The 23,868-nt window shown below is 39.0% G+C and overlaps 3 protein-coding genes across 5 annotated transcripts; all 3 read left to right on the top strand.

The window, feature by feature from the left end:
• Positions 1–16,279, top strand: LOC110808691 (flocculation protein (DUF1296)). Of its 3 annotated transcripts, none has more exons than XR_015817766.1 (11): positions 1–517; positions 2,106–2,149; positions 7,865–7,967; positions 8,334–8,463; positions 8,573–9,126; positions 9,631–10,018; positions 11,315–11,612; positions 12,187–12,348; positions 13,043–13,540; positions 15,230–15,783; positions 16,169–16,279. XR_015817766.1 is itself a non-coding variant. In XM_088215756.1 (11 exons), the coding sequence occupies exons 1-11, from the start codon at positions 355–357 to the stop codon at positions 15,524–15,526; spliced, it is 2,544 nt and encodes an 847-aa protein (XP_088071882.1). In that variant the 5' UTR covers positions 1–354; the 3' UTR covers positions 15,527–16,167. The 3 variants fall into 3 exon arrangements, 2 of the variants coding, with proteins under 2 accessions (XP_088071882.1, XP_088071881.1); XM_088215756.1 differs by lacking the exon at positions 16,169–16,279 and having other exon boundaries at positions 8,573–8,763; positions 8,857–9,126; positions 15,230–16,167; XM_088215755.1 differs by lacking the exon at positions 16,169–16,279 and having other exon boundaries at positions 15,230–16,167.
• A 1,461-nt stretch (positions 16,280–17,740) lies between these two features.
• On the top strand, positions 17,741–20,511 carry LOC110808679 (ARM repeat superfamily protein). The gene is made up of 2 exons (XM_022034248.2): positions 17,741–18,140; positions 19,350–20,511. The coding sequence occupies exons 1-2, from the start codon at positions 17,779–17,781 to the stop codon at positions 20,173–20,175; spliced, it is 1,188 nt and encodes a 395-aa protein (XP_021889940.2). The 5' UTR covers positions 17,741–17,778; the 3' UTR covers positions 20,176–20,511.
• Positions 20,512–21,420: 909 nt separating this feature from the next.
• LOC110808692 (uncharacterized) lies at positions 21,421–23,762 on the top strand. The gene is made up of 2 exons (XM_088215757.1): positions 21,421–21,557; positions 21,891–23,762. The coding sequence occupies exon 2, from the start codon at positions 21,957–21,959 to the stop codon at positions 23,646–23,648; it is 1,692 nt and encodes a 563-aa protein (XP_088071883.1). The 5' UTR covers positions 21,421–21,557; positions 21,891–21,956; the 3' UTR covers positions 23,649–23,762.
• The last annotated feature ends 106 nt before the right edge of the window (positions 23,763–23,868 follow it).

A 23,868-nucleotide genomic window follows, 5' to 3' on the forward strand; every position in this document is an offset into this window, starting at 1 on the left:
CTCCCTTTCCCTTCCCCTTTCCCCTTCCCCTTTCCCCTTCCTTCCCCTTCCCCTTCCCCCCTTCTCCACCCTCTTCCTACGAATCTTTTAATTTTTCTCATTTCTACCCATACATCATCAAAATTATCAAACTGTAATCAGATTTCTCTCCTCTCTCTCTCTCTCTTTCTCTCTCTCTCTCTCAGATAGCAAATCTTCAAGCTCTCATCTTTGTTTCTCGCTGTATTCCATCTTTCCATCCTTCTCTATTATCAAATACAGAAAATAAATAGATACGGTTATACACAGAGATATATTTAAATATATCTACCCAATATAGAGGCGGAGAGAGAGTTGAGGTTGGAGAGTGAGAAGATGAACGGTGGAGCAGTTAGGGGTTCAATCCCGGCAAGTGTCAGGAAGACGATCCAGAACATACGGGAGATCACCAGGAATCACAGTGAAGAGGAGATTTATGCAATGCTCAAAGAATGTTCAATGGATCCCAATGAAACCGCTCAGAGGCTACTCCTTCAGGGTCTTTCCCCGCTTCTTCTTGTTCTTCTTCTTCTTCTTTCTATGTTGTTCGCTTTGCTTTTCCACTCCTTTCTCTTTTCATTTTCTTTACCTTGTTTTCTCCGGGTTGATCTTGGCGATTTGGTTGTGTGATCCATGTTTGAACTTTACGTTGGTTTTCTGATGGGGCTGGTTTCTCGGGATCTGATTCGGGTTTTCTTCAGCTGGGTTTTTGATTGGCCGGGATGGGGTTTCGCTGTTGATATGCTTTTTTTCTTTTCCTTAGGGGTTGAGTTTAGTTAGATTTTGGCATGATGTTTATTTATGTCAACACTTTTTTATTTGCCTAAGAAACAAACTTTTTGATTTTGTGATTCTTGATTTTATTCTTTCCTAGAAATTGTTATGTGGAACATTAGATTGTTATCTTAAATTGATGTGACTTTGCAGACGGTATCTGAAACTATAGTCGTTAGGCTGAATAAATCGTAGTTTATAATTCTAAATTTTACTGGAGTCACTGCGGATGTGAATTTGTTTGAAGGGAAAGCTTTATGCTCTTCTATAAGACAACAGAATATCAATCAAATCTACGCCTTATGCTTTGGTTCTGTTTCATTTCCAGCATATTGGAAGCGTTTACTCATGCTAGCGAAAATTATATTAGACAGATTGACACCTTGACTTATTATTCCTGGAGTCTGATCGATGAGTGTTTGTTAATTTAGTGAAAAATGGAAGACTTGCTCTCCCCTTTGCCAGCTTAGGAAGCAAGATGGATGTAATGCTAAATTTTGAATGTAACATGGAGGGTAACTATGCGTCATAAGATAAACAGAGAGGAAGCAAATCTCTGAGTCAGAAATATTAGTAAAGCTGACAAAAGGGGACCTGATGACGCCACTATGTATCTGTCTTCTATCATTGACCTGCCGATCACAATGTTTGGGCACAGTCTGTGTGGTTAACTCTGAGTGAAGTACAAAATCATTGAATGATCCAATGCACTTATGATATGTAAAATATTTACTTATTGAGTATTGATAGGAAATCCAGTGTTAAGTTGCGCGTCGATAATTGTATAACAATTTGAGCGTTTACTTATAGTGTGTTTGCCTGTTCGGTCTTCAGTCGCTTTGAGATCTTTTTTGTTTCTTTTTTGGTTGGTGAATTTGCTAATTTGAATGTGTGATCTATTGGAAATCATATCTCAAATCACCAGATTTTAGACTTCTTATAGGAGCATCCAAGGGATAACCCACAGGCACTGTTAGCGCCTTTTTGAGCTGTTTGCATAATGCTAATTCACTACCTTATAATTTGAAAGATCAAATTAGAAGGTTAAACTATTTCCTTCAATGAGCATTAGTGTGCTTTCGGGCAAACAAGCTGGTCTAGTACTTTTCAGTTTTGTCTTACTTCACTCCTCTTTGCTTACTATTTCTACTTGCAAAATAAAAATTTGCATTTATGTCCTCACACCACGTGAAGACTGACTGGCTACATGCTCTGTACCATAAATTTCCCTGTGATTTTATCTTCCTTTTCTTTTTTCAAGTTACCTCTGCTAGGTCCAATAACAACTAACCATTCTGCATATGATTTTACAGATCCATTTTATGAGGTTAAAAGGAAACGTGACAGGAGAAAAGAGGTACACGATTTTTTTTTTAAACTTTCAGATTCCTATAGCTAATTTGTTTGCAAAAGTTTTCTAGTGCAAGTATTTTGCTTGTGTAGCGATCATTTTCTTATTCCAATTTTTATGGCTTGTTGCAATTGACTCATGTCTCTGTCAGACCAGTTGCTCATATGCAACCAGGGAGCCTAATTCAGTTAACAATGGAGGAAAGAGTGTAGAGAGGAGATAAGGCTTAGTGAGAAAAGAAAGTAGAGTAGAGGGAAGAGATAAGGGAGAAGAATATAATTTTGAAGAATGCTGAAATAATTCTAGATATTTCCTTTTCATTCCTGATACATGGTACAGGAATATATAGGCCAAAATATAGCTGGCATAGTAGAACAGGTACAATGCTGCAGGATGTACATGACAATACTGCTCTTATAGAAAAAAACAGAAACCACAGAAATTAAATATTTGGCTATGTTAACTAACTTAACTAACTCTTATTATTTTTCATACTTCACGATGACATATTTCCCTCCTTCAAAGCAACCTTGTCTTCAAGGTTGAGTTTAGGAAATTGAGACTTGGGGAATGACGAGTCTTCCCAGGTTGTTTCTTCATCCCCCAAATTCAGCTACTTGACTAATGCTTGTTCTACATTCAGCCCTTATAATGGATGGTCCTTCTTTGCAAAAACCGTTCTAGTTCTACCAAGTTCTGATCCTGAGCATCGGTAGTTGGCAGGGCACTGTTGGTAACTTTGGAATCCCCGGAATGTTCCTTCAGCGAGGACACATGGAACACGGGGTGGAATTTTTTGCTGGCGATAGGAACTTGTAGGCAACGCTGCAATCTTCTCCTCTACCTCAAAGGCCCATAATATTCTGGGGTCAGCTTCAACCATCGTTTGATTGCTAGGGAGGATTGTCTGTAGGGTTGAGTTTTAATAGGACGGGATCTCCCTTTTGGAATTCTCTTTCTGATTTCTTCGCATTTGCATAGACCTTCATCTGTTTTGTACTTCCAACGGCTTTCCGTCAAAAATCAATTCATCACTTCTCTTTCCTTGAGCCATTTTTCTAAGTTGCCCGAAGTAGTAGTCCATTCTCTTGGCTCTATAGTTAGGAGTGGGTAGCCGTATATTGCATTGGACAAGGTCATCTTGAGGCTTGAATGGTAGGTCTTGTTGTGCCACAATTCGGGCAAACTCATCCATTTTGACCAAGACTTTGGTCTTCTAAACACCATGCGTTGGAGATATCCTTCCACACACTAGTTCACCCTCTTGGATTGTCCAGTGGTATGAGGGTGGTGCTCGTTCTCAATTATGTTCGTAGCAACCTGAGCAATTTCCTTCAAAAGTTGCTAGTGAACACCTCATCCCTTTGATAAAACAAACCTGGACATCCCATGCAATTGGTGCACGTTATCCGTGAATACTTGAGCAACCTTTTGGGCTGAAAAAGGGTGCGCGATATTGTTGAAGTTTCATACTTGTATATTGGTCAACCGCAACTGTAATTGTGTCTTTTCCTTTTAATGTTTGCATTTGTTCAATAAAGTCTATGGTGATGTGGGCCTATGCTTGCTGAGGGATGGAAAGGGGTTGCGGTAGACCTGGGTACTACACATGCTCTCCTCTGCGGCATTGGCAGTCATCATATCTTATTACCTGTCCTCTACCTCTTGTTTCATCTTCGGCTAGAAGAACCCTTGCTTTAGCTTTTCATAAGTTCTTTGGATGCCCGAGTGTCCTCTCAATTATAAATTGTGGTGGCACCTTAAGAGGGTTTCTCCGATTTTCGTAACACTCCATTCCTGTAAGTGTTGGGTGGTTTTGTTGTCGATTTGATGGACAACTTTGTGATAAGCTTTCTGGGTTCCTCATCATATAAGACCCTTGCTCTTCCTGGATCCATAAGGATACCATGAAGGAGATCGGGTCTGTTAGTTTTGGTCCATGGCTGCTCTCTTTTCACAAGGCATGAACTATTTTGTTTTTCCACTTCCCTTATAGTTTATGGTGTAGTTCAGACTCATGAGCTTGATAATTCCCTTCTTCTGGATAATGGTGTGAATCTCTTGCTCAAAAAGTACTTCATACTTTGTTTGTTAGTTTTGATGATGAAGGAGGTTGCTTCCAAGTAGTGACGCCACTAGTTGATTGCCACTAAAATGACAAGTATCTTTTTCTCGTAAACCGAGAGAGATTTATGTTTAAAGCTAAGGGCCTTGCTTAAGAAAGCTACTAGTCTGTTCTGTTGCATTAAAACAACTCCAATCCCATGAACACAAGCATTTGTTTTTAATACAAAAGGAAGCGAGCAATCAGGGAGGGGAAGTGTCGAAGTTGTGGTTATGTCAGTCTTGAGTTTCTGGTTCTGCTTTCTCATTCCAATGGAAGTTGTTCTTTTTTAGGAGATCTGTTAAGGATTTTTTGATGGCTTTTTATCCCTTGATAAATTTCCTATAGTAGCAGTAAGCCCTTGTAATCCCCACAAGGCCTTGATACTTGTTGGTCTTGGCCGTGTTGCCATGGCTTCCACCCTGATAGGATCTATCTGGATGCCTTTTGCTATTATGAGATGTCCTAAACACTCCACCAAACCTCTCCCAAAAATACATTTTCTTAGCCACGGTAAGACCTGAAAGACTTTTCCTAGATGGTTCAAAATGTTCATCCAAGGTGGGGCTGTGGACTACTATATCATTAACGCATATTAGTACAAACTTTCTCAAATAAGGTCTAAAAACCCTTCTCCTCAAGCTTGAAAGGCAGCAGGGACATTGTTTATGCTGAATGACATGACCTTAAACTCAAATCGGCCATGGTGAGTTTTGAAGCCAGTTTTATGTGTCTTCAGGCTAACACGAATTTGGTGGTACCTCGACCCTAGATCCACCTTTGAGAACATCATGGCACCTTGTAACTTGTCTCCAAGATCATCTATGATAGGACTATGAACTTATCTTTGATGGCAATGACATTGAGCTGCCTATAGTCTATACAAAATTTCTAGCTTCTATCCTTCTTTATTAGCAATACTGGGAAGCAAAGGGGTACGGTTAGGCTCGATGGCTTCACTATCAAGAATCATGGCTTCTTGTTTCCCAATTTCTATTTTCTGGTATTAAAATATCTGTAGGGCTTGACATTGATGGAGGAGCCATAAATTAACTGTGTGGAATGGTCAAGCTCCGTGGATGGTGGAAGGGAGACAAGTTCATTGAATACCTGTTCATACTGCTTGATTAGGTTCCTTATAGCTTCATCTGGTTCCCCTTCTGCAGCTGCAGCCTCCACTTCTCCCGTAGTCATCTCAGAAACGCACTCCACCAAATAAATCAGGTTGCTAGCTCTTGCCTCTCTTTATATGAGTTATGACAGTCCCCTCTCTGTGATTCCCTTCATAACGCCCATCTTGTTTACCCCTTGTATCACCAATGGTTTCCCTGCCTTCATCACAGTGATCGGCAAGTTTTTGAAGTCCAAAAGGACTGGACAGTTATCTCTCATCCAATCTTCTCCTAGGTTGATGTCAAAGTGGCCGAGGTCTAAGGGCAAATAAGGAGTACCTGAACACTTTCTTTTGCATGATGACCCAGTCTATCTCGGAAGTTCTATGGTGACTTGATCATTAGCTACCAGAGCATGAAGAGGAGGCATATCTACCCATTATGCCTTGCGTCTCCAAGCAACCTTGCTATCGGCAAATGAGTGCTGGTTGCCATTGTCAATTAAGATGAGAACCAGTTTGGAGCGAAGTGAACCACATACCTTCATGGTGCAGCCACTCTCCTGCCCTTCTAAAGCTTGCAAGGAAATCTCTCCCTTGTCTTGTTCTTCCTTCACTTCCTAGGTTGTCACTTTCCCCTTCTCATTCACCTCTACCTCTTCCTCCTCGTCTTCTGTTGTCTCAGTCAGCAGCAACTTCTTCTGTTTACAAAGGTTCCTGAAAAATACCTCTCCCCACAATAGGCTCCAAGTTGTTTCATTTCTGGTTATAAGCACTTGGTGATTAAGACGGAATCATTTTAGCTGTAGGTTGGTTGAGTGGTGAGCTGCAAGACTTGTGGATTTGTTGGAGTAGGTAGAGCAATCAGTGTTTCTTTGGCGTTTAAGCATTGCCTCTATGTGCTAGGATTTCAATTGTGCTTGTTCATAGGCCATTTTTAAGGTTTGGAGCTTGAATAATTTGAGGGTTGGCCTTAACTCTTCACCAAGGTCACTAATAAAGCTGGAAATAAAGTATGCTTTGGTTAGATAAGGGACCTTGAGCATTATTATAGATCTCAATGCCTCAATCTCTCTTGGTATTCCACTGTGGTGCCTTCTTGTCTAAGTTTGTTCAACTTCTCCACCTCATTAAAGATGGTGGGTCTCTGAACCTTCTGCAAATTTCCTCTTCAAAGGCAGCCCATTCTCCAAAATCTCCTCGTTGCATCTGCCACCGTGATACCGTATATCTGGTTAATCACCCTGAAACAGGGTGGCTATTTCCACCACCTTTTTTTTAGGCATCCCTGAAAATGTTTTTTGCATCTCCATAGCCAGGATCTCGGTGTTAGATCCATCAAACAGTGGTATGTTTATTCTGGGGGTGTTTGGCCCCCCACTATTGAGGGAGTTAGACACTAGGCCGTGGACATTGGCTTCCCTTCCTCCATGCATGGGAAAGAAGACCTTTAGCCTGAGGATGTTGGCTGATGGTATGTGGATGGATTGGAGGTTGAGGAAGGTTTGGGTGGTTTGATGTGGATATGGAAGAGGAGGCTGGAGGAGCCTGTGGTTGGCTCATGTTCAGGAACTGCATGGTTTCTACCAATACGTTTTGTCTCTGAACTGTTTTCTTGGCCAGCTTAGAGTCTAGGGTAGTGAACATATCTGCCATGTCCTGCTTATGGTGGTCGGTCCCCTTCACGGATTCTTTGACCTGTGTTACCATCTTTGAATTAGACACCACAACTTTGCCTTTGTTCTTTGTCCGCTTCAAAGCGTAGACTGGAGCTTCAACACGTTTGTGTTGCTCTGGTACCAAGTTTTCATACCACTAGCTGTGCTACCGGGTAGCCTGATTCGGTTAACAATGGAGGAAAGAATGTAGAGTGGAGATACGGTTAAGAGAGAAAAGAGAGTAGAATAGAGGGAAGAGGTTAGAGAGAAGAATAGAATGCTGAGGGATGGTGGAATAATTGTAGATATTTCATTACCATTCCTGTTACAGGGTACAGGAGTATATATAGGCCAGAACACAGCTGGCATAGTACAGAGGTATGATGCTGCAGGACTTACGTAAGGACCCTGATGTTAGAGACAAAAAATTGCAGAAATTAAAATATCTAGCTACATTGCTTAACTAACGTATTATTTTTTCAGTTTGATCATGACAATCGCCCCTGGAATAACAATAATTGGATTCTGTTACAGGTTCTTGTTATCAATCTATTGGTCAATATATTTTTCATTATAAATGCATACTACTGTACCAAAAATGCCTAGAAAGGTTCCTAAGAAAAGGGAAAATGGAGAGTTCTTGTTGGCGGAGGATAGAGGAACAAGACTGTCTCAGAAAAAAGGCATAGAGGAACGAGGAAAGGTTGAATTGTTGGGTTTATAAAGAGACCTGGTTTGGAGATTTGCTCTGGGGGAATCTTACCATTTCTGTTTTTACTGATTGCTTCATTAGCACAGTTTTGATTTCAGATTAATCTGTTATCAAAATGTCTTCCTTGATGCTGCAGAATCTGAACAGAGAGTCTGCAGAACCTCGGTGGAGAACTGGTACACAGGGACGTGGAAATAGGGGTGGTCGGATGAATTTATCTTCTCGATACACATCGAATGGTAAACAACTATAATATTGTCTCAGCCTGTTTTTGTTTATTGTTTGACCAAGTCATTCTGCTTAATGAAGATGTTCTTGTTATCATTCTGTTTTGATCCTTTACCATCTTCACATGTACCACATGCTTTGAAGTGTCATCTCATGTGTACTACACATTTAGTAACAGGTTAGTGGATGCTGTTATCCTGGAATTTGCTGTAAACACCTTTTCTGTCCTAATATTTGTGGAATTGATACCTTACCAGGTTGAATGGTTGATAATATGAACTTTTGGTCTAAAAATCTGTTATGGAGACCCTACTTCCATTGCATTGTTGCTTCATTTGGATTATCTTGTACCGACTTGATTGTTTCTCATTTTTCAGATGCTAGTGGCGCCAAAGATTCTGGTTCAGGAAGAGACAATGGAACCAAACAAGTTCCAGAAAAGGGTGCTGCTCATTCCCTTCCAACTTCACAGGAGACAAAAGATAAAGAATGTACTCCAGCATCAAGGTGATTATTGACAATGGAACCATTGTTTTCCCGTTATATATGTTTGTTTCAATCTACATCGTAAATAGTTTATAAGATGACATCTTTACATCACTATCATTTTTGGCAGCTCTCTAATTGTCTCAGCCAATGGTCCTGCTGATGTGCCGTCAGGAGGCACTAGTGTTGTGCATGCTTCTAATGTAGCTGCTGGAACTGGTGTGGATCAACCAAAAGAGAGTTCATCTTCTGTTGGCATCAATAAGTTGGGGAGTGCAATATCCCCTCCTGATGCAAGCAAAAATCCCGCCACAAAATTTGGTAACGAGTGTGCACCGCCAAAACCAAGCTCCAGTAACTCCTCTGGGTTAGTGACTCTTGTATCCTCATCTGCTGTCTGTTTCTCATCATCAGATCCTGTGTTGGTGCCATCAAATGATACCCGGCTCCCAGGTGCAGTGGGTACTATTAAATGGGAGGTGGGGGGCCATCGAACTTCTATTGAATCACATGCTGTTACCGTTACTGAAAACAAATTTCCTGCAAAATCCCAGGGAGTTGGGAAAAGCCAACTGACTGAGCCTTCTCAACCTTTGTTGGCTACAGCCCATGGCAGTACTTCAGGCAGCAGGCCTTCGTCCAACTATAGTAGCCGTTCACAGCAAATAATTGGACCTCAAAAAGGTAACTGAGTTGCATGATCTTTTTCTCACTTCTCAAGACATTATCTCAAAACTATACAGGTATTGCTTGATGTCATTAGAAGTGCATTAGGTTCTTGGCTTTTCATTGAGAACTGTTGATTACAGAAGGAAACTGTAACCTTTCTTGTAACTACAGAGGGCATACGTTTTCTGATTAGAGTTTGTAACTTTGAGGCCTAATTTTAATAAGAATGGTTTGAAATGTTGGCGCTGTAATTCACTAGTTGATCTCTTCTATATTGCCTCATCTACAAATATCTTTTTTTTTTCCAGCTTGAATTCTGGATCAATATTCAACTTAAATCAGATAGAAAAATACATTAAACAAAGCATCAGATGAAAGATTAGGAAAAAGATCTTTTTCAACAACATGAAGTAGCTGCAGAAGAAGTATTCTAGATTTGGTTAGGTGATTGTGAATATTTGCTGTATTTTGGTCTGCTAAACTTTCGTACTTGATTGATTGTCCCTCACATTGGAACAGTGGGTGCTAACAAGGAGTGGAAACCGAAGCCAACAAACCCTAATACTGGTCAGGTTTCTGGAACATCTTCTGCATCTGAGATTCATGCTACATCAGTTGACAATAGTGGCCAATCACGGCCTGCAAATGTTCTTGATTTAGAAGAAGCAACAATGAAGTTGCAGAAGAAGCTCGAGGACTTGCATCTTCCACAATGTCAGCATGTTATAATACCGACCCACATTCATGTCCCTGAATCTGAGAGAACAAAGTTAAGTTTTGGAAGTTTCGATGCTAATTTTGGGGTAACATCAAGCTATATGAGTGCTCCTGAGAGTGAAAAGAGCTCTACACCTCTATCTGAACATTCGCTGGGCATTGATGAAACTGTTGAAAACCAGTCAGTGAGGTTTGTGTTTTTTTTTTGAAATAAAGTGTAAAGTATATATTAACAGGATACCAAGATACCGGGGGTACTGGCTATGTACAAAAGCATTTATAAAGATGTAGAGTATCAATGACATTTCTTAAATCTACATCACTAATAATATCATGACCTAACAATACCGATTCAAAAGTATGTATCTACCTATCTTTTAGTCTAATTGAGCTACTCTGAACACTATCAAAAGTTTTTCTATTTCTCTTTCCAAATGTCCCAAAAAACAGTTAGTGGGATAACGATTGTGTTAAGAAGTACTTCTGGCTTAGGTTTGGCTTTACTGCTTAGTAAGTTCAGTATTTTGTGATGTTTACATGCCTGTTGAAGCATGAATGTAAAAATGAATTTAGTTTCCTTCAAGAAATGCTATTTTCTTTGTAGTCTGATAAGAGTGCTTTGTTAATTTAATCTTTTTCTATCAAGGTGTTTGGTTTGGCTTTTTCTTGTCAAGCAAGTGCAGTGTTTATTTAGCTTAAAATAGCTTACACATCAGTGGCTTATAAGCCAAAAGTAAAAAGCCATAAAACTTTTTTCTGGGCTTATAAGCCATGCAAAGAAGTCAATTTTTATCTTCTATATTTTAACTAAAAGAACCCCATCAGAAGATTATGTTTTCAATAGCTTAATAAGCTTATCTTTAATAGCCTACAAGATTATAAGTTTTATCCACTTGTAAGCTAAAAGAAAAGCCAAACCAATATACCATTGTACTATGACTTTACAATTTCTTAGCTGCATCTCTGCTTCTGAACCCTCTGTCTTTCTGTTGCTTTATAGCATTCTACTAATCTAGTTGAGTTAGTTATTCATGCAGTGCATGTTCCTTATAACTATGCTCATCAGAAAAAAAATGATTATCCTTGTGCATTCAATGTTTGATTATTGATAAATGAAATAAGAGGTTTTCAGGGTATTTTTATTGTGTCCTTGCCTTGTCTGGCGGAGCATGTGTATCCAACTAGTATAGGTGGTTTCAAACTTGAGTTATTAATTTTATATGGATAAGATTGCAAATGAGACCCCAAAAGTGGAGTTTTGCAATGTTCAACATCGATGATCAATTCATCCAGTTCATCCTTTTATATTTGTGAAAAAAAAAACTCATACCTGGAACTAGCATTCCCCTGTCATGCCAACCTGATGTGTTAGAATATAATGAATAGGTCTCTCTGATACATGGATGACACTCCCTTGGTTTCCTGTTTTGTGAGGATTATATCCATTTGCCTGATACTAATGAATGTGTCTATATTGCACATCCAGCAATCAAAGTGCTTTGGCAACTGCTGAGGAAGGAGAGTATCCTGATCATCCTCCATCACCTTCTCAAGCACCTGAAAATTTGTCTGCTGAGGCTGATGTCTCTACTAGTGCTGTCCTGGATTACAGTGAATCCAAGCAAGAGACTGCTCTGCAGACTGGTGGCCACCAGTATTCAGCCGTGCACACCTCCCCAAATTACAGTTTTGGTTTTGTGCCTCCAGTGCTAGGAAGCCAACTTGCACCATTTGAGAACTCTGACTCTCAAGGACGTGATGTCTCTCGCATCCCGAGCTTTGTGGTAAGTTTTGACATCATCATCATTATTATTACTTTTTTTTAAATAAAAAGTGTGAATATATATTACAGGGGGTACCACCCATTTACGAAGACATCATCATTATTTGGTAATTTATTTTTCAATGAAGTCACTCTTTTCGCTGTCTTTGTTTGGTGGATGAAATAACCCCTGTATTAGGGAGCACTAATCACTACTGAAGCAAGTGCTAGCTATTGCTTAAGTGGATTCTTTTAAGTTTTCAGAACTGCAACTAATTCTTGTTATGGCATTCATCTCTGCAACCTTGTTTTCTTGAAAAGAAGAAAGGCAAAGAATAAAATATTTTAATTGATGTGGTACGTTTTTTCAAATATAAAAAAATACAAACTGATTTATCATAATGTTGCCAATTAAATGTCCATAATATTTGATGTTTTTGATTACTTTCTCTGCTTAGTCTTTAGAACTAATTGCTCATATTGTATTAGTTGCTTTATTGCTTCCCAGGTGCAACAACCCTCTTATTAAAAATGTAATAATCATGCTGCTCAATCTTTTTACTTCTAATAAGTTTTCTCGGTAATTGCTTTTCTAGGTCCAACAATCATTTGATCCGACAAGTTATTATGCCCAATTTTATCGTTCAAGCGCTGATAGTGATGGTCGTGTTTCTCCTTTCCCTTCAGCTGGGGTTGCCACCAAATACAGTGGGAATGTTGCAGTATTGCCTCAACAGACTTCTCAGTCTCCTCAAGAGGTCTGCACTTACTTGGTCATATTTCTAATCTTTGCATTGTGATAGTTTCAATACAAACCCTTACCCTTTTATACATAACTAATTTCCGGTAGTTAAAAGTTTCATTTGTCAGCAGAACTGTTGAATATTTTAGTTTGAAGTGGTTTGTTCATTCCATGAGCATACTGCCTCAGTCATCTACTCATTGATCTTTCATCTGTGCTTGCAAATGTTAGATAATCATCAAGATTATATGAATTCACCCTGTTTAGGGACCTTTGCAATCACCATTTTGCTGTCCTTGCTTGCACTGCCTTGTATATACCAGTAATGGCGGTACTGTTGAAGTTTATTTTTGACCCTTCTGTTTAGCACATCAAACATCTGGATTAGTTGTTTCCTTGTTTCTTTCCAGCAAATGTTAGTGTTTTCCAAACTTATTTTGGAAGACGCTTTGGCTCAAAATGAGAAGCAACAGCTCCAATGATGCTTATTCATGATTTGCCTGTAAAGGTATATTAGTGGGGCATGTGATCAATCAAAGTCAGGCATCCTACCAGAATACATATTGCCTTAATCTTGCATGTGGCCTTTGTCTTGCATTACAACATCACATTCACACATTTGGTTTCTGGATTAGTCATCTTCTTTGAGTGGCCACAACCTACAAAATTCATATGCATTGAATTGAGATCCTACATACATTGGTTTGCAGGGTGCAAACTCTCTAGTTTTATCAACGGCAGGTCCAACTCCACTGGTGACTCAGGCTGCGGGTCTCATGCAAAGCTCTATTGCTGTTACTCAGCAACCTGTCCCTGTCTTTCGTCCACCAGCTGGGATGCATATATCTCATTACCCTCCAAACTACATTCCATATAGTCCCTATTTCTCCCCATTCTTTGTTCCACCGGCAATCCACCAATTCTTAAATAACTCTGGATTTCCTCAGCAACCTCAAGCAAGCAGTGTGTATCCAGCTCCACCAGCTGCAGCAGCACCTGGAGTAAAATATTCACTACCACAATATAAACCAGGGACAAATACAGGAAACTCAACCCATATTGGAATGCCAAGTGGCTATGGACCATATGGCTCTTCTCCAGCTGGTTATAATCCCAGTTCTGCCACAACAGCAGGTAACTCAACTGCTAATGAGGATCTTGGTGCATCACAGTTCAAGGAAAATAATGTCTACATTACTGGGCAACAGGTTAGGCTTCGTTTCCTGCTTATCTCTTCTTCAATGAAGTAGGACGTTTATTTTTGAAGGATGACTTTTAAAGATTTTGCTCTGTCATTTGAAGAACTTTTATTTAGACATGAAGCTAATGGAAATTGTAAGATTAAGGCTTGTATCTCACATGCAATATATGGTTTTTTCTTTCCTCTCTATTTTTCTGTTGGACACACTATGCTCGATTTTTGTGGTAAGACTCACTTTATCATGATAAGTTTGTTGATCTTGATAAATGCAAGTTGCTTGGGTTGATTGTTAAAGCAGAGGTGGCCTGTGCTGTATTGCTGCTATTCCATTGGTCATGGATGGGTGCATAATGTAAAAATATTCTCTTATGTTCTGAAAGTTTTATGAGGGTGTAGTTGAAAACATTATGTACTAGAAGAGGTGGTGTTGCTGGTGCTGTTGCTAATTCTGTGATGGTTATTTGTCATCAGCAGCTGCTGCCATGTGCTTTAGCATGTTTATTTTTGGTTATTTCTTGTTTGTTCCTTCATTTCAACTTTCAGTATCCTGCTCATGCTGTTACCATTTCCTGCTTTTCTGTTTCTGTTTAAATTTCGTTAATTCTTAGTTTTCTGCCTCAGGTTGGTATTGTAAAATAATAACAAAAATTTGTCTGGCTTGGCATAGTAGAAGTTTATAATCTTTAGGGTTGACTAGCTCTTTGATAGTTTATAAGTTTTAAGAGTTTATTTACATTAAGAGCTTTTCTATTGGTTTACAGGTTGTATGTTCTTTTTCTTTTAACAAGTGACCTGTTGAATTGTTTGGATAACATGGGCTTATATAAATGCTATATGTTATACATGCCTGGTAAAGAGAGAGTTTATGGAAACTGCCCCAATATTTCATTATTTTCAATGCATAAAACTGCTGCTATTGCTAAACTTTTTTATTGGAATTTTAATCTGCTATCTATTTTTAAATGAATTAAAACATAATTGACATGTAAAACTGCAATTTTTAGTTCAATTGTTGTTTTCTTGATTTGTCATTAGAACTCAATTATCTAACTTGATGTGATAATTGTCTTGTGGGACTCCTCAAAAGAGAAATATCTTTTATGAGATGTATTATTTTAGAAGAGAAAGTATGTAAAGGTGGCAATATATAATATTAAAAAAGTAATGAAAGTGTCATGGAAAAAAAAAGCATGTTAACTTTTACTTAATGAAATAAAAGTATTTTGTTCCCTGAACAAGAGCTTCAAGTTAAAGCTACTGTTTACTAGCTTTTAAGTTCCTTACAAAAATTTATATAACTAACTGTATCTGAATCATGAATATGACTAGATTGTCCTTCGTTAAAACTTTGTTTTGATTATAATGCCATATGTACGTGTTATGATTGATTCGCCTAAGAGTTTCTTTTTTAGGAAACAAACTTAATTTATTTCATTTTTAGAGAGTTGAGCAGAAGTCTAATGCTTGGTCATCCCATCATCTGTCTCTGTAGACTATCGTCTTAATCAGTTTACTATTTTGATATATGTTTGAGATTGTTTAATTTATATGTGAATCATTAGGTCTTGTAGAGAGTTTCTTCTTCTTTCCAGGATTTCACTGTTATTTGATTAAATCTGTTACTTATGGTTTCTTTAATTTGTTATGTTGCTTGGAAGACAACATTAACCAGCAACGGTGGGCTTATTTTATGCAGAGTGAAGGCTCTACCGTATGGATTGCCGCTCCTGGTCGAGACTTGTCTAGCTTGCCTGCCAATTCGTTCTACAACCTTCCTCCTCAGGGTCAGCATGTGACTTTTGCTCCAACGCAACCTGGTCATGGCACATTTGCTGGTATCTATCATCCTGCACAAGCAGTAACAGCAGCAGCTGTCCATCCTCTCTTACAACAGTCTCAAGCTATGGCTGGGGCGGTGGATATGGTGGGGCCTGGAGCTAGTGTTTATCAGCAGCCTCAGCATACACAGATCAACTGGCCGAATAACTACTAAATGGGATAAACTTTTGCTTTCTTTTTTTATAACCGAAGAATCAAGACGTTCAAAATCCAACCTTGGGATATTTTTGGGAATTCCAACAAGCTTGGATGGTAGGAAGAAAGATACAACATTGGCCAAATTTGAGAGTATGAATCGATAAAGAGACTGGAAAGATTGGCTAATAGTTTCTTCTGATTGCTTGGGTTGAGGGCATAAAGAGTGCAGTTCGGCTGTAACTGATGTTGACCATTTTGAGTTAGTCGATATAGGCATGTGCAGCTCTTTCTCTTCTTTGCTGTTGCTATATGGTGTTTACCAATTTTCCTTTTTCATAGTTCAAGTTTTCTCTCTCCCTCCTACTCCCTCTTTAATTTTGAAGTTTTTGAACTTGTTTAGAGTTTACTAATGAGTGGTGAGAATCTTTTCCATTCTTTCCTCCCCTTTGATTTGAGGTGTTCTAGGGATCTGGAAGGTAAGATATAGGTTGGTGGAGAATTTTCCATTTGTTTCTTTCTTGTCCTTTTGCCATCTTACCTGTAAAGTGAATTCAATAGCAAGCAAAGGATGTACTAAATTGTTGTAATTGGTGTAAGAAACAACGAACATTGCAATTGTTTCAGTTTAATGATTCAAATCGTAAATTCTTGTTGATAGGTTATGGGATTGTGAGAAATGGGTATGTATACCTGAGGGCTATTGTTCTGGCGTGTAGAACTGACTTCCACTATCCATTTATTTCCATCACTGTGAATCTCTTTTGTGCAGGTTAGTTCTTTTCATGCTTGATTATATCTCCACTATAAATAATGAAGATTTGAAAATTTTTTCATTATTTTCTATGAATAGTTAAATCTTTCCTTGTTCTTCTGACATCATAATATTAGCCTATCATTTATGAGGAAGGACTTTATTTTTTTAGATTGTGAAGTTTTAGGAGGCTTGATATTCCAATTTTAAGCACAAAACAACAAAAACATTGTGTGTCATAGTCTTCCATGTGTACCTGCATTGATGTTATCAATCACTATTACAGAGCCATTAAAATTTTGAGTTCAAGCGGGCCAGTTACAATTTGCTTTCCCCTTAAGACACATTGATGTTGGCTTAGATATAAATGGCTGGTTGGTCATTTGTTGAGATATTGCGACTGTAGTAACTGTCTTCAGGATGCTAAAAAGGCTTCTCAATGTACACAAACTCGTACTTCTTCCTCGCAATTCTTCTCCCAAGCTGTCTCTTCAACCTCAGAAAGAGCAAGATGAGGCTTCGGCAGTTTTGAAGATTGTCCATCCTGGTGGAAACGTGGATTGTTACTTCATGGCCATCCCTGCAGTCATGATCATGGAGAGGTATCCGTCTTTTGTGTTAGCTAGACCAAATGTCTTTCAGAATCCTTGGGAATCTGTGGTTAGACCAGAGGAAATTCTCACTCCTGGGGAGAAATTATACATAGTTCCTTTTCGAACCTTAAGAAAGTTACGACGTAGAACCAAGAAACATAGTTCTTCGTTCATATCTCAATCTTTTGTTGGTGTGTCAAGTGGTAGAGTCTCCCGCAAGAATCAATTCTCAACCATAATACGTTCTGGGAAAAGTGATGTTAGTAAGTCTGGTGAGGTGGGTGATTGGTCTGTTGTGGGTGGGAGAGATGGGAAGAAAAATGTGGCTTCGAAGAAGCATGTGAGCTTCATAGGCATTGATGGGAAGAGCAAGGGTGCGTTGGGGTTGAACTCAGTCGGAAAGGAAGGTGAGGAGATGAATAGTGAGTCACCTCGGAGCAGGAGGAGACGGGAGTGGGAGCCAAATCTTACAATAATCACTGAAAGTCAAGGAAATTGAAGATAGAATATAGAGCTACAGCTCTTAATCACAATTACCAATCGGCCATTCCCCATTTTATCAAATGTTATGATAACATGTTATATATAATAAAATTTTGTGATGAATTTTTCAATTAATTTTGAATTATTAGATTTAAATCCCACCATTTCATTCGTTTCATACCCATGTTCAATTACAAACTAATTATTTACAAGACAATTTTCTGTTTGTTACGTGTGTTTTCGGGCTGACCCTTCAAAACGAAACCTATTCAGATTGCTAAAAGACAAACAAAAAAAAAATGGAAAAGGAGTAAGAAGAGAAGGGAAAGGGAAAGAGAAAAGGGTGCAGTCCCAAAACAAGGGAGCCTCCCCGGTGGTCGACACTCCACTGATCTCAACTCTTTTTCCTCGTTGTTCTTGACAAGCTGAGGGAAACAGAGAATGCTAGAGGAAGAAGGCGAGGAGACTGCCTCACCATCAGCGCCGGCAGCAGGCGAGAGAGGGAGAGGCTGTGAGAGGGACCAGGAAGAAGAAGAGGGGGAAGGGGAAGAAGCATGGAGGGAAAGGAAGCAAGGGCTAATAATGGAATTGTCGGAGAAGCTAATCAATGGAGATCTAGACGCCCAAATCGAGGCTGCCAGAGATATTCGTAAGGTCGTAAGGAAGTCGTCGGTGAGAACCCGCTCAATGTTCGCTGACGCTGGTGTCATTCAACCCCTCATCCTTATGCTTCTCTCATCCAACCTTGACGCTCGCCGTGCATCTCTCCTTGCTCTCCTCAACCTCGCCGTCAGAAATGAACAGTATATTTCTCGGTCCCCTCTTGTATCTGTATATCATATTGCCTTCAAACATGACCTTTTTTTCTGTTATTTTGCACGTAAAATAATCGATATAATCAACGTACTTGGTGGATTTTGAGTCCAGACCTTTTATATAATAATTTTCTTTTTAAATGTGATGAATTTTCTCGCCGGCTTCCTCCCCTTCTTCTATCTTTTTCTTTTTTAAGGAAAAAAATAAAACGGTTCTTTTTATTAATATCTCGCGCTCAGTGGTGTTCTGGGGAATTTCTATCTCAAGTTAACATTTTATTTCTGTTGAAATTTTGGAGGGATTGATTTTCAGGTCTTCAGTTTGGTCGGCGTTGAGATTGAGATATAAGGTTTATGATAGATTTCTGAAGAGAAATTCAGCCTCTATAGAATCCAAGACAATAGATGAAATAAGCAACTCAAAACAATTTGGCAATTATTTTCCTTCAATACCATATTTTCTCAGAAACCAAAAGGGGAAAGGGCGTACGTGGATTTTTTTTGGGTAAAAAATACCCTGCAATACTATTTCTATACCTGATGATTTGTGGGATGATATAGATCTTGAGTTAAAACCTCGTGCTTCTAAAGTGAAATATTTGATTGTATGGAATTAGTTGCGCTTGTGTTAGATTCTTATTTTTCTTCTTTTTAGCAAGCTATTTAACGTTTCAACCAGATCTAAACTAATAAGTTTTTATACCTGTTATGAAACACAACTTTGAGGAATCTGAAAGGCTACTTACCTATCATTTTGATCCATTTCCTTGTTCAGCAGAAGAATGTCCCATTTTAATTGAAAGATGGATACTTCCCAAGGATGGGGAGCTTCCAATTGTCATGTTGTGATGTTTCAAATTGTTAACTTAAATATCAGCCATTATTTGGCTGAATGATCGGTACTTCTACTCTCCCTCTGAGGTTGTAGTTTCGAGTCCTGAAATTGATTCCTGTATATTGTCGTTAGGAGCTTGGTTGTGATTAATGTATATGTGCTACCTGATTATTAGTAAAATGTATGAATTTTTACTAAAAAAGAATTGTTAGCTTAAATACTTCACTCCATGTTAATGTTTTTGGAGTTTCCTACTGGCGTTGTTATATACATTCTATTTTTTTCCATATGAATTATTGTTTTCATGACGTGCTTCTTGGATGGGTGCTTGATTTCTCCTAACTTAATTTTATGTTTATCAGAAACAAGGTGTTGATAGTCAAAGCCGGAGCTGTTCCTCCTCTTGCGGAGCTTCTTAAATCCCAAAATGATAGTGTGAGGGAATTAGCGACTGCAGCTATTTTAACACTCTCAGCTGCTGCCCCCAACAGGCCAATTATTGCTGCTTCTGGAGCTGCACCTCTTTTGGTTCAGATCCTGAGATGTGGAAGTGTACAAGGAAAAGTTGATGCTGTTACTGCCCTGCATAATCTTTCCACTTGCAAAGAGAATGGCATTCCTATTCTTGATGCTACAGCTGTTTCCCCACTTATCAACCTCTTGAAAGAATGCAAGAAATATTCCAAGTTTGCTGAGAAAGCGACATTCCTACTTGGGATCCTTTCAAACTCTGAAGAAGGACGAGTTGCCATCACCAATTCAGATAGTGGGATCTTAACATTAGTGGAGACTATTGAAGATGGATCACTTGTCAGCACAGAACATGCAGTTGGAGCTTTACTTTCCTTGTGCCAGAGCTGCCGGGATAAGTACCGAAAACTCATTCTTCAAGAAGGTGCAATCCCAGGGCTTCTCCGATTGACTGTAGAGGGTACCTCTAAAGCTCAAGAAAGAGCCCGCACCCTCTTGGACTTGCTTAGAGATAGTCCTCGCGAGAAAAAATTGGCTCCATCTGTTTTTGAAAGAATTGTTCATGACATTGCTGCTAGAGTTGATGGAGCAGATAAAGCAGCTGAAACTGCCAAGAGGTTACTGCAGGACATGGTTCAAAGAAGTATGGAGCTCAGCATGAACCAAGTCCAGCATAAAGCGTCATCATGTCCACCTTCCAAGATTCCGTCCAGATGATGGTCTCCTTTTCATCTCAAGAAGGGACTTTACAAAAACTGGTTTAGGGTTTTGACCTGTTTCTATTTACTGTTTGACATTAGAGCCCTTGTCTTCATTCCTCATTCCCATCAAAAATAGGAGTGGCTAAAGTAAGATTGTTCTCTAGGATGAATCCCTGAGATGATATTGTTACTCTCATGGATTTCTTTTCTTCTTTTTTGTATATCTTCAACTTGACCCCTGATCTTGTGTATATAAAAAACCTCACTGTACTAGTGCAAAACATCTTACTGGCCACAGTTTAGGCTGCTGTGTAGCATGAATAATGAATCTGTGTTTGCAGTGGTAGGGTAACATGGTGTTTGATTGTTTGAAACATTTTCTAATTGGGGGGTCATCACAAGATGGTAGGCTCCTAAACCAGGATCACAAAGAGCCCAACCCAAAGGGTCCCTCCTCCCCAGTTTCCTGAAAAAGGTAGCCTGGTCATTCTGCAATGCAGATCTAAAAAGCAAATTTACTCTGCTGACAACCCAGAAGTTTTTAGAGGAAAAAGAATGTTCCAGAATGGAATTTCAACATGCATATATACAAATATCTGTATATAAGTTTGTTGCCGAAGATCTGAAAGTTCACAGTAATTTCTTCTTACAGTGTCGGGAGAGAAGAAAAAAAAAATCTATAAAGTTAAGGAAATACCATATAAAGGAAAGGAGCAGGGTGTCATCTTATTAAAGCTTGTGTTAAATTTATATTCCAAACCCTGATGCAGGCTCTACTGTTCTAAGCAGATGAATCTATACATAAGAGACAGGTCTTATAATATTTTATTTTTATAAATAATTTATAATAAAAATTCAATTTTATACATCTGATTCGTAGTTCAAATTTTTATAATTTAATTATAAATATAAACAAAAATTGACTCAGATTTTTCTGTAGGAAGACAAATCTTGTCAAGAAATCCATAAACCAAAATAAATAGGACTGGTGTCGTCTAATTTACCTCTTTGCCACTGCTTTGACGCTGTCGGTGGACAGCGGCAGTCAGTCATCTTCATAAAAAGCTTTTTATAATTTTAATGACAATTAAAAGATTACGAAATCTTAGATTGATCCACCACCATTGATTCTCATCAACACGACATCATTGACCACGTGTAAGCATCCGACAATACTTGTACTGTTTTCCCTGGTGCATCGTATTAAATCCCCTTCGTAGTTTAACAATTACCCATCCATGTTTTTAACTAAACATAAAAAAAAAAAAGAGTGAGAGAGAAATCTATCTAAGCGAGCTAGCTAGCAAACAGAAACCCTCTCCAGTGGAGAACGAGAGGAGAGAGATGTTATTCAATTTCTGAGCTAAGTTAGCTTGATTACGGAAGTGGAACCAAGAGGTAAGCCAGATTTATGAACAATTTAGATTCATTCAAGTCCCTTGATTTTCTTTTTTCTGGAGTTAATCTCTTAATAGGATCTTGAGATCTTCATTAATTCTTCCTCATTATTGTTTCTTTGCTCCCAAATTAAGTAGATTGCTGTTGTTTCTTTCAACTTCCAACTCCGGATAACCACTCCTTCGTACTTCGTTTTTTTGTTTAATTACTTTGGGGATCTACATATAGTCCCGTTTCTCTTTCTTCTTGCCTGATCTAAAATCCTAAAGAATCTCGTCATTTAATTTATTTCTTTTTCTGAGTGTTCGTACTTTTGTATTTTTGGCTTTCTAGGTATTCTTGTTTAGTGTTGTAGTGGCTAGATTTAGTTAGCAAACCAAAGCTTTGGGATCGAGAAAGATGTTGGGTCGATCTGCGTTATCAAGAGCCGGAGGCTTTAGGCCTGAAAACCTAGGCCAAAATGCCTTGGCCATGATAGGCAATCTTTGCTTCACTTTGTTTGTGGTAGGAGTACTGGTGTTCACAATTATCGCGGCTACATATGAGCCCGAGGACCCTCTGTTTCACCCATCAACGAAAATGACCTCATTCCTCACATCCAAATCAAATGCCACCTTCAAAGCTGATGATACTGTTGTCAAAACCGGGGAGGATTTCATGGGCCCGAACCAAACGGCATTTGCCACTTTTATCAACATAACGGACGTCGAAAACCCAGAGAATACCCCTGAGGTTACGTCAACAGATTGTGATGTCAATGCGCCTATAGATTGTAAGGACCCGGAAGTGTTTCATTTGATGATGAAAGCAACGATAGAGCAATTCAAGGATATCCACTTCTACAAGTTTGGGAAACCAACTCCTGGTTCAAATGATAGTACCTGTGATATGGCATGGCGGTTTAGGCCTAAGGATGGGAAGACGGCTGCTTTTTATAAGGATTATCGGAGGTTTGTGATAACTAGGTCGGCTGACTGTGCAATCACTGTGGCCGGAATGGGGGAGTATCATTCAGGTGTGAATGCAAGAAAGAGGAAAAGGAACCAAAAACCTGGATTTGAGAAGGTGCCTGAAAAGGAAGAACAACAGAATTTGTTGCCAGTTGTTGGTGAAACTGTGAATGATTCCCTTCCAGTGGTTGAGTCTGAAAATGTATTTAGTCATGGTAAGTACTTGTTTTATACAGGTGGTGGGGATAGGTGCAAGAGCATGAATCACTATTTGTGGAGTTTCTTGTGTGCTTTAGGTGAAGCACAGTATTTGAACCGAACTTTGGTTATGGATTTGAGTCTTTGTTTGTCATCCATTTACACTTCCTCGGGTCAGGATGAGGAAGGGAAAGACTTCAGGTTTTACTTTGATTTTGAGCATTTGAAGGAGTCAGCATCTGTTTTAGATCAGGGTCAGTTTTGGTTAGATTGGGACAAATGGCAGAAGAAAGATGGTTTGACTCTTAACCTTGTGGAGGATTTCAGGATCACCCCAATGAAGCTTGCTGAAGTGAAGGATGCTTTGATTATGAGGAAGTTTGGAACGGTGGAGCCAGATAATTACTGGTACAGAGTGTGTGAAGGGGAGACAGAATCTGTTGTTCAAAGGCCATGGCATCTGTTATGGAAATCAAGGAGGTTGATGGATATTGTGTCTGCAATTGCAACCAAGTTGAATTGGGATTATGACTCTGTTCACATCGAGAGAGGAGAGAAAGCAAGAAGCAAAGAACTTTGGCCGAATCTTGCAGCAGATACTTCACCTGATGCACTGCTTTCAACTTTGCGGGACAAAATTGAAGATGGAAGGAACATCTATATTGCAACAAATGAGCCAGATACATCGTTCTTTGACCCCTTGAAAGACAAGTATTCTACGCATTTTCTTGATGAATACAAGGACCTTTGGGATGAGAACAGTGAATGGTATGCAGAGACGAAGAAGCTCAACAATGGGAATCCAGTTGAATTTGACGGTTACATGAGGGCATCGGTTGATACAGAAGTGTTTTTGAGAGGCAAGAAGCAGATTGAGACCTTCAATGATCTGACCAATGATTGCAAGGATGGCCTTAACACCTGCAACAATGCAGCTACATGATTCCCAATGCATGAAGGTTGGAAAGTTTGCTGTTACTACATTTGGTTACAGTTCACGTGTACTTCTAGCCATTTCTCTTTGTTACTTTTCAGAAATTATAAGCCACCATTAGTAGTTTTGGCGTTGACTAGCGTAATTTGGAAACTGGAAAGAAAAGAAAAGAACTTTGAATGCTTCATTACCAGGGACCAGGCTTTAGCTAGTGAATTCATGATTGTAT

The sequence above is a fragment of the Carica papaya genome, chromosome 3 (assembly GCF_054855325.1).
Source record: "Carica papaya isolate Zhongbai chromosome 3, ASM5485532v1, whole genome shotgun sequence".
Lineage (NCBI taxonomy): Eukaryota > Viridiplantae > Streptophyta > Magnoliopsida > Brassicales > Caricaceae > Carica > Carica papaya.